Consider the following 16,809-nt stretch of genomic DNA (forward strand, 5'->3'; position numbering starts at 1 on the left):
GAATTGCCAGTCTATTAGAAGGACTGAGCTCACAGCAAACTCTCTCTTCCAATGTGTGCAATGGAGCAGCTAATGTCCTTTGGACTCTTGTCTATGGTATCAAGCAGAGGGAAGTTGTTTTTTTTTTGGCGGGGGGGGGGCTTGTTTGTTTTCAGTTCTTGTTTTTCAACTTCTTTTATTTTAAGTCAAACTATTAAAGATGCCAACCAAAAGAACTATGTCACCAAACATATATCGTGACAGCCATTGCCTTAAAAAAACTTATGAAAATAATAAAATGAAAAGGAAGATGTGTGTCATTATAGCAAGGGGAGAAGGAAAGTGGGGGGGGATAGATGACTGTGGCTCAAATGCTTTTGTGAAATGGCATTGCATCAAAGAGCAAAGTGGACAGGCCGAATGAGGATTCTGAAGCCATCCAATACTTGGCCCTGTTAACGTGAAAAAGTTGGATCTTAAGTTTGATCTGTGCAATATTTATTCAAAGTTGCTTTAGAAGCAGCATTGTGCATAGTGGTGTTGTACTCCATTGCAATGTAGACTTTTACCAGGTGTATCTTCCTCCAAATGGATTCATTTGCTATGGTTCGGTATAACCATAGATTTGCATTGCACCAAAATGTGGCTGTAACAGCACATAAAATAGCTTATAGATGGAGTGAGGTCTGAGATTGAGATGCTCTGAGCTCTGATTTGGCACGTGCCACCTTCTCCTGGTGAGATCAGAGTAAATCATTTAAATCTCTAGGTAAATCATTTTAATACGTGCACTGCCCTAGGGAGTTGTGCCTGCTTGTTATTACATGTATTAATCATGCTGTTTTTTATACTTATGATACAAGAATAAAAATGAACCAGATCTTTCAGTATTGGTTTCTTCAGCCTTAATAGGAAAAAATATATATAGATATAGACATATCTGTACCCAACTTACGCTTTTGGAATAGAGATTCAAAACGGGCTTTGGGAAATTTGAAATTTGAGAAAGGAACCAAAAGCATGATATGTTATGTGAGATTTGCACACCTAACCAGGTGCATACACCTGCCAGCCCCACCTGAGAAGGTAAAATCTTTTTCATTACTAAGGTGCTTTAATTTTCACGTGTCATGTAGAAACTGCTTTCCTTGGGGCCTGCTGAAAACTGAAATAAAGTTGAACTCTCAGTGCTCGATGAATTTAAATCATAAACATCCACACTGACAAAAAAAAAAATCACATTGGTCGGAAAGGTTTTGAGATAAGGAAAAATGTCATCACGTTGTAAAAAATAATTATTATTATAATAGAGATGTCACCTCAGTTTTATGTAGCGTCTTTTCTCTGAGAGCTTAATGCTTTTGCCCATTCATTTTCACGTGATTCTAAGGAAGAGGTGAGATGGGGATTATTCTCCTGGGCTTGCAAATGGAGAAATGAAGGTAGCGGGGTGGATTCCTTGAGTGTCTCACTGATAGATCTTCCTCCACTTTCTCTTGAGCTTTCTTTGTAGTCAATGATGCTGACAGGAGGTGAAAAGCATTCCCCAACATCAAGCCAATTTTCAGATTCAGTGGAGAGATACTCAATGTTCCCATTTCAGCTGCAGACAGGTTTCGAGGTCCCTGTTTCTTCTCTCCTCACACGTCCAGCACCAGCTCTGCCAGCCCTGCAGTTACTAGCCTGCAAAGAGCAGTGCCTCGTTGTGGTTGAACAAATAACATGTTTTGGAAACCCAAGCAACCCTTTCATAGCTGGGAACAGAGAGGGAAGAGTATGTCAGTCAGCAGAATCCTGACAGGGCTTCAGGTCTTGCTGAGCCAAATGAAGCGGGGTCAAAACATGTCCTCCTTGGACACCTCCGGAGAACGTTCTGCTGTTTATATTTTTAAAATAGATGCTAGGGTCAAAGTCAGAAAAAGAAATAGTATCATTCCAATCTTAGATTTAGTTGGTACATTTATATAGCAGACAATGGAAAGTACCATCATGGTAAATAATCTATTTGCATAATGCAAATTTTATTACATAGGCACAAACAGGATGCAGATTTCAGATTCTGACTTGATCCAGGATGTTCCCGGATCAAGGAATTCAACCTTTGTGTGCCCCTAAGGAAAGAAAAGCCTTATCTCTAAAATGATAGGTACCGAAGGTTTGGGAAATGTATGAAATAGGTACAAAGAACTTTGAACACCTTCTCCCTGTGCTTAGCCCAGTGTCCACTTTCGGGATGAATGAACTTGAAGTCACTTTTGCTCTAAGGTTTTGTGATTTTAGCTTAGTCTCTGTGGAAGAACATGGGATACAGCAATCTTAAAGGGAGGCTATCAGACACAGCCTGGAGGTCTTTAAATAAGGAAGAATAATTTGACCATTCTGGCCATTAGGTTTTGATAATTTGAACAATAAAATTGGTTCATCATTTCAAAAGCGACCAGTCCAGAAAGCAAATTTTAAAATTCAAGACACAGATGTAAGCTTGGAATTGTTTTTGTTTATACGGCTTAAAAGTTATGTTATTTCAGGAGAGATAAAAAACGATATTTGTATTACTAAACAAGAATAACAACGCTGAGGATTGATTGCCTTAGTCTTTGAGGGCGTTATTTGACTGACTTTTAAGCAGAAACACTTCAATCACTTAAAATCCTGCCATTCTGGTCAAGCCTACAAACCGCCTGTTGTAGTTTGACTAAAGTATTCTTTTTACTGCAAAATAAGCACCTTTACAAAGCAAACTAAACAAATGATGACAAACCCTGCTTCTCTCCCTTTTTTGCACAGAAGCGATTCTAGTACTGGTTTGAGGCATCCCTCAAGTAAAATAACATATAAATAGAATGTGAGAAATCACATTTTGTAGACTTCACACATACTATGAAAAGCAAAACTTCATTGCGACCCAACATATTCCCTAAATGTCTTTTTTCTTTTAACCTGAGGATTTCATCTACCCTGTTTCCCCGAAAATGAGACAGTGTCTTATTTTAAGGTGTGCTCCCAAAGATGCGCTAGGTCTTATTTTCAGGGGACATCTTATCTTTCCTGTAAGTAGGCCTTATTTTCAGAGGATGTCTTATTTTCGGGGAAACAGGGTAGATCGATGTTGTTTATTATCATGAGGCCCCAGAAAGGTCTCAGCTCCTTCAGCTGTACACTCGGTCCTCCCTCAGTGGAAATACATCGTGTGCTAGTGCAGAGCTGTACACAGAGCCAATCTCAAATGAAGTTTTCATTTTAAATTTCTTTCCATTTTTTTCCGAAGGGTAGACATCCAGACACAAAACAACTTGGCTGGAAATGTAGTTGTGCCGTGGTGTCAAAATCACTCGGTGCATAAAATTTACCCTCTTCTAGTAAATAAAGGGACATTGAGAAAAATAGAGAGCAAACTATCAAATACGGATTTGAGCTTGAGTCTCAACCAAAAATCAGAACTTAAAGGAATATTTCATCTTCCAGACTTCGGTTTCTTCTGGGTTATTCAGTTGCAAACATTTTGAGGATCTGAAGCGAACTTAGAGAAATTTTCTCCTGAGGGCTTGTGTATAATGACTATGCTTTAAATATAAACCTGTACCATTTCTCCTTTCTGTCACATGCGTAAGCAGGAGACCTTCCTTCTCAAAGCCAGGTAGTTATAAAAATAACTTTAATAAATTAAGTTTTCTTAGGATATGGCTCTCTGCTCAAATTTCTTCTACTTGGTGAAGATTTTAAGCGACAGAAAAACCATTATAAATAAGAAAAAAATGCATTTGTTTTTTACACTAAATACAGAGGGCACTAACTTTTACGATAGTTATGGCTCATAAGCAATAAGTACTTTTCTTAAATGTTCTAATTACCATTATTGTACTATTGTGCTTTTCCGAACAGTGTCCAAATAGACATCCTTAGGGAGCAGTGCTGTCTAGTAAACATACAATTGGCATTTCAATATTACCAAACAGCTCATTTACCAGATATAGTTTCAAAGAAATGGTCCACAGAAAAGGTATACATATATTTTTAAGTCTGTTTTTAAAAACAAATTTTAAGAGATTCAGATGAAGAATCTCTTACTTTAATCAAAGATCATTTCAAAGCATAAGACATGAAAATGTTAGGGTCTTCGCTATAATGCCCTCTAAGGTAAACTGCATTAAGTGTGATTTTTTTAAATAAAATGAACATGTCCTCTTTCATAGTTTTAAGTAATACATGTTAATAAATCATGTATAATACAGATACATTTTTAAGTTCCGTCACACAGCTGAAGCTAGCTATGGTTTGGCACAGCCCATATACATGTTATGCTATTCTTTTAAGTTCAGTGTTATTGTGTATGTATTACAAATCAAAATGAGAGATTTAATCATCCTCTGAGCGATCACCAATATTTGAACACATTTTTTCACGGTCCACTTCATATTAACTCCAAATATACCTTTTACAAACTTGCATATTTGGGGGTGGGATAGGACTTTTTAAAATTCCTATGTATTTATATTAACCAGGAATATTGACATTTAGCAAAAGCTACTTGATTTAATGATTAACTACAGAGATGATAGCAAACTGCAAATAAGTCATTTTCGTGAATGGACTGTATGGGTGTCGAACGGCCTCTCCAAGCCACTTTAAATACCCTCACTGAAACTGTTACTGACTAATGTGCTATATTTTAAAGCCAAATTGGGTTTTCACTCCTCTGCTGCCAAACTAACTAGAGAGAATGCCTCCTATAGCAAATTGCAAGTTTAACTGCAAACCCATTCCTAAAGATTAGAAAAGGAGAAACCTTATTTAGCAGTAAGTGCCCAAAAATTCAAGAAAAATTTTTGTCTTTGAAAGGATTTTTTTCTTTTTTGTTTTTTCAAACTACCCCTCAGCCAAAGAAAAGTAATATGTTCACATAGACCTAGGAATTGTGATTAAAGTTACTGGGATAATTCATCCTTTCTCAAAAAAAAAAAAAAAAAAAAAAAATTACTGATTTCTTTTGAGTGCTTGAATATTTTAGAAAAAACTATTCTATGGCCCTGAAATATCTCGATAATTAATTCAACAATTTATTTAGTGTAAGCAAATAAATTGCAAGGTATTTAGGCTTAGGAAAAAACCTTTTCATGCCATGGTTTCATTTCTCCAACCTCACCCTTTACAATGTTTTGAATTTGGAATTCAGCTTCTTCCACGAGAAATGACAATAGTTAATTAGCAAAGATTTTTCATGGAGTCGGTTTGCAAAAATACAAAAAGTTTCATTTGTAAAGTATCTCTGAATATGAATTAGTATTTCTCAGATCCTCAGTGTAATCAATAAAATCTGACTGCTTTAGCTATCATTTTATAATATTGAGAAATTTTAAGCAGGAAGCTAGAAACATACACTATTTCTTTTTATAGAACTAATTGACTTGAAGTCAAAAGATAAGTGGTGCTACATTTAAAACCAAAGGATCACATACAAAAGTATTTCTTTACGTTAAAGATAGAAAAATTTAACATGAGGGACAAAATCCTATCCATGTAATAAATTTGGTCTATAGCCAAAATGGAACTCCTAAAAGCTATTTGAATAATCAATTTGAAGAATATTTGAAGAATATTCTTTTATTTTTTAAAATGATTATCTCTAGCATTTTAGTGGCAAATGACTTTACAGAGAAGGATGTAGTTTTTCTCTTCTGCATTTCAAAATTCACACTTATTCAATTCACTGAACCTCATCAGCAATTTCAAACATTGCAATACAACATTTATAACAAAAATTTAGATCACTATCTAAAAATTAAAATCTAGAATTTTCTGAGTTTCCCATCCAGAGGCATGTGAAAATTTCCCTCATTACATTAGAAATCAAAGCATATTCTAAGCTTTATAGAAATGAAATAGTCATGTAATTAGGAAATTTTGAGATCGTTAAGACTGTTTTTAAAAAATGGGATTTCTGAAGTCAAGTTTTTGTATAATTTTTATATGTCTTTAAAAAAAACAACTTGGAAATTCCAGATTGTTTAATTAGTGTCACGTCTTGGGCAAAAAACCAAAAACTTTTCTTTGATGGTAATTAAAAAAAAAAAAAAAGATTTACTTGGAAAATGAATATTGTGGATATCTTAATGTTACAATTTTCAGATAATGTTCACCTATTTCTAACCTTTCGGTAACCTGTTTGTAGATAGGTTATTGTCCTGACAAGTCTGTTAAAGAAAAACTGTACTTGACTCACCTCTTAATCTGGTAGCATGATTAACGGGAAGGAAATCCAAAACCAGTATCCTTAACATTTTGTACTTCTTGGATATCCCTAGAATATACCTAGTACACACTGCTGGGCCCACGTTTGTATCGAAAAGAAACAGATGTTTTCAAAAGTAAATAAAACCACATATTTAAAATGTACTTATGTATCAGCCAGCTGTCAAAGGAGGAGGAATCGATTTTAATGGTTTCCAATGAGATATATGACAAATTAATTCCCTTTTTAAGTGTGGCTAATAAAAGGGTTCCTTCATTTCACTTATCAAGTGTGATTAATTTGTGTAATTGATATTCTGTTCTAGTTTTGTAAAGAATGTTTCAAGAAGTTATTCTACATTACACATCAAAATAATTGTTCTTATAAGTATATTCAGTTAAGTTCATTAAAATAATGTTCCTTGTTTAAAATTAGACGTTAGTCAGGGGAACTAAATTATAAACTCTCAACATCTTCAGGAAGCTTTGAGATACTTCGACCAATTACTACAGGAACTGAAAATAGTCTTCCCCCCCCTTTAAGCTTTTAACTGAACAAAAAATTATTTTGTGGAAGTCAAGTGTACATTTCCTTTTCAGGTGAAACAATGTCTGGCTGGTTAACTCAAGTGCGAATCGTATGTTCTAGAAATTCTGCCTCAACAAAAAAAAAGATGAAGGATTGCAAATTGTACTTTATAAAATCTTTGTGGATTCCTACTGAAGGCCATCAAGGAGCTCATAATAATTTGCAAACTTTAGACCTCATATCCTGCATCTATGGAGGTTAAACATATACTAGCCTTACCATAGGGCCATTTAATACAAAAGTATTTTACTTAGTTTTAACAGTAGTAACGTAAAACTGTATTTTCATGTGTATTTTTAAGATTGGAAGTTATGGGCATTTAAGATCTCAGGATTTAGAAAACCTCTGGGTGTCGGGCCCTACTTGCACTTGGGACCGTTAATGACAATTCCTCTACTGTGGCCCCACATGTGAAAAGCATTCTGTCAATTCCCAGGTCAACCAGCAACACTTCTTACCCTGACATATACCCAACTAGATAAGCATGAAGTTGGGCTGATTGAAAAAAAGTCAGGAAGAGTTCTTTTAATGGTACATGTATTAATTACATCTTACAATTAAGACTTGAGAATTAAAATCTGGGAACTTTTAAGCGCTCCCAGCAACAAGAAGTAAGCATATAGCTCCTCTGGAACAACCACATTCTTCCTAATTCAATTGCCTTGAACTCCAGTCATTAGCCAAGCAGTCTTCCAAAATTAAGACATCCGGCCTCCTTCAATTTTCCACTTAAACCAGAACACAGAATAGATTTGACCAATCAACTTAGGATAAAATTACAGATGAAAAGTGATTTACAGTGTATGGATTAGTACTTGTACAGCTGTACTATGAAAAACCTACACTGCCACTCAAGTTTCATGGATTCATAAGCTTCTGGAGAATTACCTCAATGTTCTTGATACAGATCACAGAAAATGGATCACATTTTAAAAATGTGCATTGAGCTTTTTCTTAAATGACTAGAATGTTTACGTATTTCCATTTGAGTGGTATTTCATAAACTGAATAAAACTGACATTGAAGATGTCATATATGACACATACGTAGAACCTATATATAATAATCACAATAAAACTGCACACGAGATTCTCAGTTCATATAATTTATTGCAGTTAGCACACAGTTTAAAAATTCACCAACACACCAATAGTACAAAACTAAACAGCATTATAAGTTATTCCCCCCTCAGGAAAATAAAACATACTATGATTGTCAAAGCTAGATGTCAGTCTAAGTTTTAGAACAAAGGAAGAATGTGAAACTAAGAAAAGGAAAAAAGCAATCACTCACAATGACCACAAAAAAGAAAATTCAAAAGAAAGTCCGTTTTCTCACAGACATTGATTGTCTTCTCTAAATTAATAAAAATTATTTTAACATAAACTGTATTAAAAAAAAAAAACTAAAAACTCTTCAAGTAACTAAAGATAATGCTCCAAGGCCATTTTCACAGCTTTTTTTGTTTGTTTGCTTTAAATGCCATTACAGCCAAATTAACACACATTTGACCAAATATTTCCAAAACAGTCCAGCAACACACAATGGAGTTTTCCATTCAGTATCTTAAGCACAAAAATAGGCTATGTTTACAGTAGTTAAGGCGATCAAATTTTAAACAAAAGCAATTAAAAAAAAAAAAAGGGAAAAACAGCAAACGTTTTCCATGCTACTCCCATAGACCTTATTTGTAAGTGCAAGACAGGAAAACAAACACTGTGCAAAATGCTTTTGCCCTGCGTGCTGGTCATTAAAACCACACGTTGGGCTGCAGCCTCTGCTGCCGTGATACACATAGTCTACTAACCCCCTTCCCCATGTCAATCAAGGCAGTCCAGTCCTTTCAGCCTGGGGCTTTTTCAGTCCATAGAATCTTTTCATGAGTAGGGGGTAAGGGGGTGTGGGGGAGCAAGGGAGGGAGGGTAAGGAAGAAGGGGAGAAAAAAGAAAAGGGGAGCAAACAAAAAAAAAAGAAAAAGAAAAAGAAAAGAATGACCTATTGTCAATTTGTGCAGTAGTTATTCTAAAAATGCTCAACTGGGTAAATGTGTACACCTAAACTCTGAGCTGGCATGGGTTTTGTGCAATTAGAAGTTTGTTATAAATGCACACTGCACATGCAAATCTTTAAGCCGTTTGTAAACATTTATATTTTCCTTGCTATGTAGCGAAGTTATCAATTTGCAGCTTAAGTTTTTATTCAGCTTAACAGTTTCAACTTAAAGACAGTGGGAAAGTCAATTTAAATTATATAAAATAAAAATAAAAACAGTGCATTTACGTTCTTCATAACACCAGTTTTTTTCCAAATGGTGCTACTTTTCTAAGGAAATTAAATAATTTTAAACTCACTCGTTAAAGTTATACAATGCAAACAAAGACAAAAAATATATTGAAACTCATGCATTTCTGTAGCGTTAATATTTACTTTTCAAGACTCAACTAAGAGCATCAACACGACCTGTCAAGTTCTTTGACACCCCCCCAGCCCATGTAATCAATTACAGTATACAATAACAGTAATTCACATTTTTAAACACACAGTTCAACACTGTGGAAGCTGCAATATCCTTTTCATCCCAAGCAAACCTTCACAAGACAGTGTCCCAGTGATCCCAGTGTACTTTCAGAATTTCTCTCACTGGGAACCATCAGAAAACCAGAAGTTGCCACAGAAAGTTTTAAGTCAACTGCTTGTTTAAAAATAGATAATCCAGCATTTCAGAAATTTTCCATTTGGGTCTAAAAGCATTCAGGTTTCCAACAGCCAGAAAAATTTCATGCAATTTGAGACATATAAAGAGGCTAATAAAACTGGAGGGAATTTCTACTTTAAAAAAAAAAAAAAATCGTTGGGGGGAAAAAAGAGCTCAAAAGACAATGCAGAGTTGACAAAATTAAGCCATATGAAAGCATTTTGTGATAGGACGATTTGTTTAAAAGGTTCTTATTGGCTTACTTCCCCTACCCCCTCAAAGGAAAAACACCTCTCTATTCTCTGACATACTCTAAAGTTTCTTTTATCAGAATGCTAAATTAGTGAGATTCTCATGCTATTCTAAAGTGCAAAAACAAGTTAATATCCCAACTTTTTAGTTCCAGGAAACAAGACTGCTTTTAGACCGTACCACAACTATATAGAGATCTATTTATATATATATAATATATATATTATTTATATATATATAAAATTATTTCCAAAGTTCTTGAGAGCTATCTTCTAAGGTCCAGTCTCTGACAGTAGGCAAGCTCAGTGCTTCGCTTTTGACAGACAAGGAGTTCACCAACTCACAGTGGAACTTGCGAATATGTCTGTACAGGTCTCCGGACTGCGTGAACCTGCGCTCACACCACTTGCAGGCGTGCGGCTTCTCGCGGGTGTGCACCACGGCGTGGCGGCTCAGGTTGTGCGAGTACTGGAAGCTCTTGCCGCACTGGGTGCACGTGTAGGGCTTCTCCCCGGAGTGAGTCCTCTCGTGGCGCTTGAGGGTGTACATGCACGAGAAAGTCTTCCCACACAGCGAGCACGTGGGCACGTTGACATCGGCGGCCGGCTTGCTGCGGATGCCGTCCTGCTCGCGGAAGTGCGTGCTCAGGTGGATCTGCAGGATGTGGGGGCTGGGGAAGACTTTGTTGCACAGAGGGCACATGAAGATCTGGCCTGCGGGGCTCAGGATGTTGGAGACGTAGGGTAGCAGGCTGCTCTCCATGCCCCCCTCCACCTGCACACGCTCGTTCTCCGGGGTCATCATCTCATCGTCGCTGGCTTTGTCCTCCCGCTCCAGCTCCCTCAAGACCGAGTCCTCCCTCAGAGGAGCCAGATGGGCCGGCTCATACTGTACCCTGTTATTAGTGCTCACACTTTCTTTCACAGTGCTATGTTCCATGTCATAGTCATTAGTGCCAACATCACTCTCATCACAGGAAGCCTCTTTCTCCACCTTCACCTGCACCAGGTTGCTTCTCAGCACGTCCTGTGAAGAGAAATAAGAGCTGTTCAGATTTTCAACTCCTGAAAGGCTGGACTTGACAGACAGGTCCAGCACACAGTCAACATCTGCCGAATCCCTCACGGAGGTGACAGACCTCTGGGACAAAGACTCTGTTGAGCTGCAGGGGCTGGCTACTGTTTTTCCAGCTGCTGTGGCGTGTGGCTCTACCTCTCCGCCAGCTTGGGGGATGCCTGCTGAGTCCGAGGGCAATCGCATCCACATGTTCCCAGACTCGGCTGCCAAGTCCCTTTTGCTGGGCAGGATGTTCAATTTTTCATCTTCTCCTTCATCTTCATCACTGGGCAAATCGCCTGCCATGTGGCTGCTGCCATCGGAGAGACTCTCGACTTTGTCCGAACAACTTGAAGCATCTTCTTCCTTTTTGGTGCTGTCTGCCTCGGTGGTGGCTTTCTCTTTCAGCTTCTTTTTGCAGACTTTGACAATGTCATACATGTGGAGATAACTGGCAGCTGCTAGCACGTCTTCAATGGGCAAGTCTTTGAACTGGAGTTTCCCTTCATACATGAATTCAAGCAGGAGGGCGAAAGCGGGGGCTGTAACAATGTCGCTGTTCAGATGAACAATGTCTCTTTTGTCTAGCTGGTCCTTGTAAAAGAGGTGGAAATACATGCTGCATGAAGCCAGTACAGCTCGGTGCGCTCGGAACTGGGCATCTCCCACCAGAACAGTGCAGTCACAAAGAAAACCCTGGTGTCTCTGCTCGCTCAGACACTGCAGCAAATGTCTACTGTGGTCTGGAAACTCCATACTGTCTTCATAACCTGCAAAGAGAGGAATTTCTCATTAGATCCTGGTCAGAACAACTTTCCAGCGCCCTAGTCCCCATATAAAAAAAAATAATTCGGCTCTGGCCGCCGAGGTACATGTCCCTGAATTTTAATCAGGCTTACGACTCAAGCACTACCAAATCACACGCACAAGACCTAAATGCAAGAAGAAAAATGTACACTTTCCGAACTTCCTTACCCCAAACAGTCTCTGATGTATCTCCACCTTCCCTGAACTTTCAGTCAAGTTTTAAAAACCTTCATTTAACTACAGTTTCTTAGTAAGAAGAATTTAAATCTCTTTCAGGAGAAATTTAATTAACTCCACTCATCAAATTACGTCCTGCAAAATCTGTAAAATAGCTTTCGTTCAGAGAGAACAACTCACATAACAAACAAAGAAACGTCCCAAACATATTCTGGAAGATTCAAGAAGACTTGTTCTAATGTCCTTTTTCTTATATTACTTTTGATACTTAACTGCACTTAGAAAGCACAGTTTAAACACACACATTTGGCTGAATCAAGGAAAAAAAATGAAATCGCATAATTACTCCAGAAAATTAGCAAACAACTTACTTTTAAAGTCAGAGTGTTACAACAACAAAAGCCCTGTGTATAAAAACAGATGTTAATGCCTTAAGATTTGCAGGTATAGCACACATGTACAAGATCAGAAGGAACTACACCAACAGATGGAAAAGATCATCCTTACTATGAACAAATCCAAAAGATTTTTTTAAATGAACTGAGAAAAAAATACGGTTATATTTCTTTGTATAATCTGTACTTCTAGACCATTAGGAACCACAGGGTCTTTATTTAACTCCGAAAATTCTCATCTAAACTTTGATCCTTTACAAAGCAAAATGAGTTCCATATCAAAATTAATTCAAACTTTTTAAAATAAAGGCATATGATGCTTAAATAAAACTCAGAAGCTTCCCAGGTTCCACATTAAAAACAAAACAAAACAAAAAGCCTTTCTAGAAAAAGAAACTTTTTTTTTCTGGCTCTGCCTTACCTCAGTCAACAGAAAATACTTTGTTTCAACATAACTTGATATATTTTGTTTTCCCACTAGCTCCTATTCTTTCAAATATGCATGGTTTCCCTTGTTTTCTGGTGAGGGAGGGTGAAATGGAGGGAGAAGAAAGGCAAAAATGTACAAAGGGTCAAAATTCAACTACAGTGGGTAAACTCTGAAAAAATAAAGAAAACCCGACTTCACCTTTCCTGTGACCAGAAGCAAGTCTCCACACCACCCATCTCTGCAAGTGCATTTTGGGAATGGATACACTTAATTTAATATTCAGAAATTACTTCCCTTCTTCTACGCTTTGCCCAAGATAGACGAAAACTTTCATCCTAACCCCAAACACATTCTGCAAGATGCCACAGCCAGAATATAAACTAAGATTTACAATACAATCACTTTAAGTGCCCCACAGCTAACATCAATCCTAATCCTTGAGAGGGCTAAAAATAAAGATTGGAGGGCAGCTCACAAGGTAGCCGTGATCAAATTAGGAGGCTGAGAGGACAGAGAGGGACGAAGAAGGAAGCTTATAAACATCTGATCCAGCTGACTGTGGCCATATGGCAGCTGCTGCCCAGATAAAGAGATTAAGAATAGAGGAGTGCGATTACAGCTGTCTGGCCAATTCAGTCAGCTCAAATCTACAAGTTCTAAATTAGTCGCTAACACAAAAACTCCTGCAAATAATTATTGTTATGCTGAAATAAAAGCTCTCTTAAATATATATTTGAAAGAGAAATGAGGAAACCAGTCAAACTATTCTCCTGGGGACAAAAGTTTGGGTTTTTTTTCTTCTTAAAAAATCTTCAGTTTCAAAAGCACTACAGCTGCATGTTTCAGTAGTGCTGCTGAATGTTTTGAAGAATAAAGTTTCACAGTGGAATTAATTACACAACAATCTAGCTCCTTAACTAGAATAATCTTCTCATATAAGTTTGAATGCTGGATTCCAGACAGTTTACTATTTCTTCCCCCACCCCCAAAGCAAAAAGGAATCTCAACAGCAGTGAGCAACAACAAAAAAACCATTTTAATCCAAAGTGATCTCAAAAAGCCATATTTCAAACCCTTTCTGAACATTTCAAAACTTGAAATATTTCTGTGTATCAACATTTACTCGCTCAAGTAAAAGGGATAAAAAAATTAAAACTAAACAAGCTCAAGACTTTGAACTCCAGTAAGATGTTCATTTAATAATCATATATTATTCCTAAACTGGGTTAGGAAAGTAATGTGATTTTTTTTTTTAATTAAATAAACAAAACACCAAAACAGAAATATGCTCCATCTAATCTGCTACTCCTACCTTTAGGACACATAAACCTGATTAAGTCCTTTCCTCTGAGTCTTGCTGGCTCCAGGTCTGTTACATCGGTGGAAAAAAAGCAGACTAAGAGAGACAGATGCAAAGTGGAGATGATGTTAGAGAGGAATGAGATACCTTCTCCACCACAGATCCGCACACACTAACTCCCTGTCTGTGTGTTAGAATAAAAGGCTGAGGGATGGCAGGCTGTCAGCTGCTCTGACATCATGTTCAGATGGAAATGCTACCTCCAGCTGTGCTCCTTTTAATGCCATATGCTACTCCTCTACACTCCTGCCACCAGCTTTTTCTTAGGAGAACTTTTCTCTTCTGTTAGTATAAACAAAATACTTCAAAGTCTTCCTTTTTTTCCAAACTTTCTAACAGAAGAAATTGAAAAACTCAGCATATGGAGTTCTACTGTATTTATGGAATAGCAACACTTCTGTCTTAAGTTGGTGGACTGGCTTACATACTGACAGCACACTCAAGCCCCGGTGCTATTCAGGAAATCCAGATTCACTTTTATTTAACTCCAACGTTTAGTTTCAAAGACAGTTTAGGGATATTTTTAAACCCAACCCATTTGACATCTCCAGTCCCATTTCAACATTATTACCGCACTTTTTTTTTTTTCTGCTGAGATAATGGTACACATGCCTCGGAAATGTTGGCAGACTTATTACTTCTGCCTCGATCACCTTATTATTTCACTCTTACTTAATTACTTATATACAACTACCTTCTTGATAAGATTTCTCACACTGCCACGGTTAATGCAAATTTCAATTCTCAGTACCAACAAGCTGAAACTGTACTTTCTGAAATCCTGGAAAGTACTTGAGTTCAATGAGACCGATTAATAAACTGATGCAACCTGCTATAGTCACTTAAAATGAATGCTGCACTTGCCCAGCTCATCATTCTGCTCAGAAAAAGCTGGACCTGGCCTTCTCCTTGACCTATGTCCTGTAACAATCTTTTGAGGGGGGTCGCTCTGTAATGTTTATGATCGCAAGCAAATCTTTCAGCGAGGAGGTTAAAAAAAAGCCAGGTTTAGTAACTTTGGGAACTCTTTAAATGGAGTTTGTGGGTCTTTTCTAATGGCTGATGAAAATGGAACGTCACCCGGGCAGGGGCTGACCAGTGCCGTGCAGGGAGCTGTGACATCTATGAATGTCAACTACTTCTCCACAGACTCCTGGAAGGGCGAGGGGTGGGGAAGGAGCTGGAGGCACGCTGGTCCCAGCCCAGGTGATAACCACTCCGTGCCCATTAGAAAGGCTCCCCTGGGAACAGAGTGGTTATCACCTGGGCCGAGACGCCAGTTCTTCAGGCCCCAGCTCCTTTCACCCTCCCAAGAGTCTGTGCAGACGCAGGAAAGAAAGCTTCCCATCAGAAAGCCGTGGCAGCAAAGTTAAAGAGTAACAAAACCCAACGACTCCGTCCTGTCTTTCTCGCTTTCCCTGAAGTCTCAAACCTAACTTTCTCTAACTTCGCAGTGAATGACAGAATTATGAATGCCTCTTTGGGAGGCAATCTTTGGAAATAAATTTCTTCCCAGACCCACAACCTACTCTCCACTAACACCCTCGCCCCATTCCAATATATCAGGCATTAATCACCCCATTTACCCAGTGGGGTGGGGGGGGAGTGACAGTTTAATGAGTCCCAAGCACCGCAATGGGCCAGCGACTCCCACTCCACAAATCAACCCCAACCCGTCTCGCTACCGCGGATCCAGAGAGGTTTTGTGAGGATGGGGGAGTTGTTTTTCAAAGAGGTCGGGGCGGGGGGTGGCGAGTGGGGAAGAAAATGCAAATCTTTACTTAGTTCGCTGCGCATAAAACACACGGGGAAAGAGGAAGGTTAAAACCACAGGGAAGGAGGTGGAGGGCGTAGAGCCGGTGCAGCAGGAAAACACCTTCCAAAACAGACCCGGGTCACGGCAACAACAAAAGAAAAGTCGTAAGAAGCAGCCAGCGGGAGGAGGGTGGTTGCTACCGCTTCCCCGACGCCACAGCGCGCGAGCTCCCGCGGCCTCCGGGCAACTGCACCAGCCCGGGAGGGGCCCCCTCCCCCCGGGCGCCACTGCAGCTGCACCGGTCCCCGGAGCCGCGGCCGTCCCGGGCGCCACTGCAGCTGCGGCGGCTCCCAAGCCCCCTCCCCCAGCCCGCCGCCCTCCGCACCCGAGAGGCGCCACCACAGCTGCACCGGCCGGGAGCCCGCCCCGCGCTGCAGCTGCACCGGCCGGGCGGGGGGGGGGGGGGCGCGGCGCAGAGCCGGCGAGCCCGCACCCCGCCCGACCCCGCAGCTGCAGCGGCCCCGTCCCCGCGCCCGGGCCTCCCGCAGCTGCGCCGCCCCCCGCCGCCCCAACAGCTCCAACCACACAAACTAACTCTACTCGCGGGGGCGCCCCCGGCCCGGCCCGCGGCCCGCCCCACGCCCGCGCTACCCCGCCGGCCAGGGCCGCACAGCTAGCGCCCCCCGCCCGCAAGGGGGCCGGGGCACGGAGGGGGCGCCGGGACTCACAAGGAGCGGCCCTAAGTCACTGCGTCCCCGCCGCTGCCGCCGCCGCGTCCTCCGCCTCCTCCTCCTCCTCCTCCTCCCGCTCCCGGCCGCCGCCGCCGGACTTGGTGGGCTTCCTCCTCCTCTTGCCCCCCTCCCTCCCGGCCCCCCCACCCCCCAATCCCGGCTCCGTCGCCCGCTCCCCCCCGCCCCTCCCTCCCACCCACCCCCGCTGGCAGCCGGAGGAGCGCGGCGGAGCGAAGAGGGCCCCACTCTCAACGGCTCCCCATGGCAGCAGCCCAGCGGCGGCCGCAGCCTGCCAGACACAGCGAGGGAGCGAGCGAGGGAGCGAGCGCGGAGCTGCCGGGCCGGGTGGGGGGG

At 40.4% G+C, this 16,809-nt stretch overlaps 1 protein-coding gene across 2 annotated transcripts; it reads right to left on the minus strand.

Annotated features, from left to right (window-relative positions):
* Nucleotides 1-7,885: 7,885 nt before the first annotated feature.
* On the minus strand, nucleotides 7,886-16,586 carry ZBTB18 (zinc finger and BTB domain containing 18). 2 transcript variants are annotated; one of them, XM_053607261.1, is made up of 2 exons: nucleotides 16,453-16,586; nucleotides 7,886-11,569 (listed from the first exon to the last, which is right to left on the minus strand). In XM_053607261.1, exon 2 carries the CDS (start codon nucleotides 11,553-11,555, stop codon nucleotides 9,987-9,989), a length of 1,569 nt encoding a protein of 522 aa, XP_053463236.1. In that variant the 5' UTR covers nucleotides 11,556-11,569; nucleotides 16,453-16,586; the 3' UTR covers nucleotides 7,886-9,986. The 2 variants fall into 2 exon arrangements, with proteins under 2 accessions (XP_053463236.1, XP_053463235.1); XM_053607260.1 differs by lacking the exon at nucleotides 16,453-16,586 and adding an exon at nucleotides 13,921-15,121.
* Nucleotides 16,587-16,809: the final 223 nt, after the last annotated feature.

Source organism: Nycticebus coucang, chromosome 10 (assembly GCF_027406575.1).
Source record: "Nycticebus coucang isolate mNycCou1 chromosome 10, mNycCou1.pri, whole genome shotgun sequence".
Lineage (NCBI taxonomy): Eukaryota > Metazoa > Chordata > Mammalia > Primates > Lorisidae > Nycticebus > Nycticebus coucang.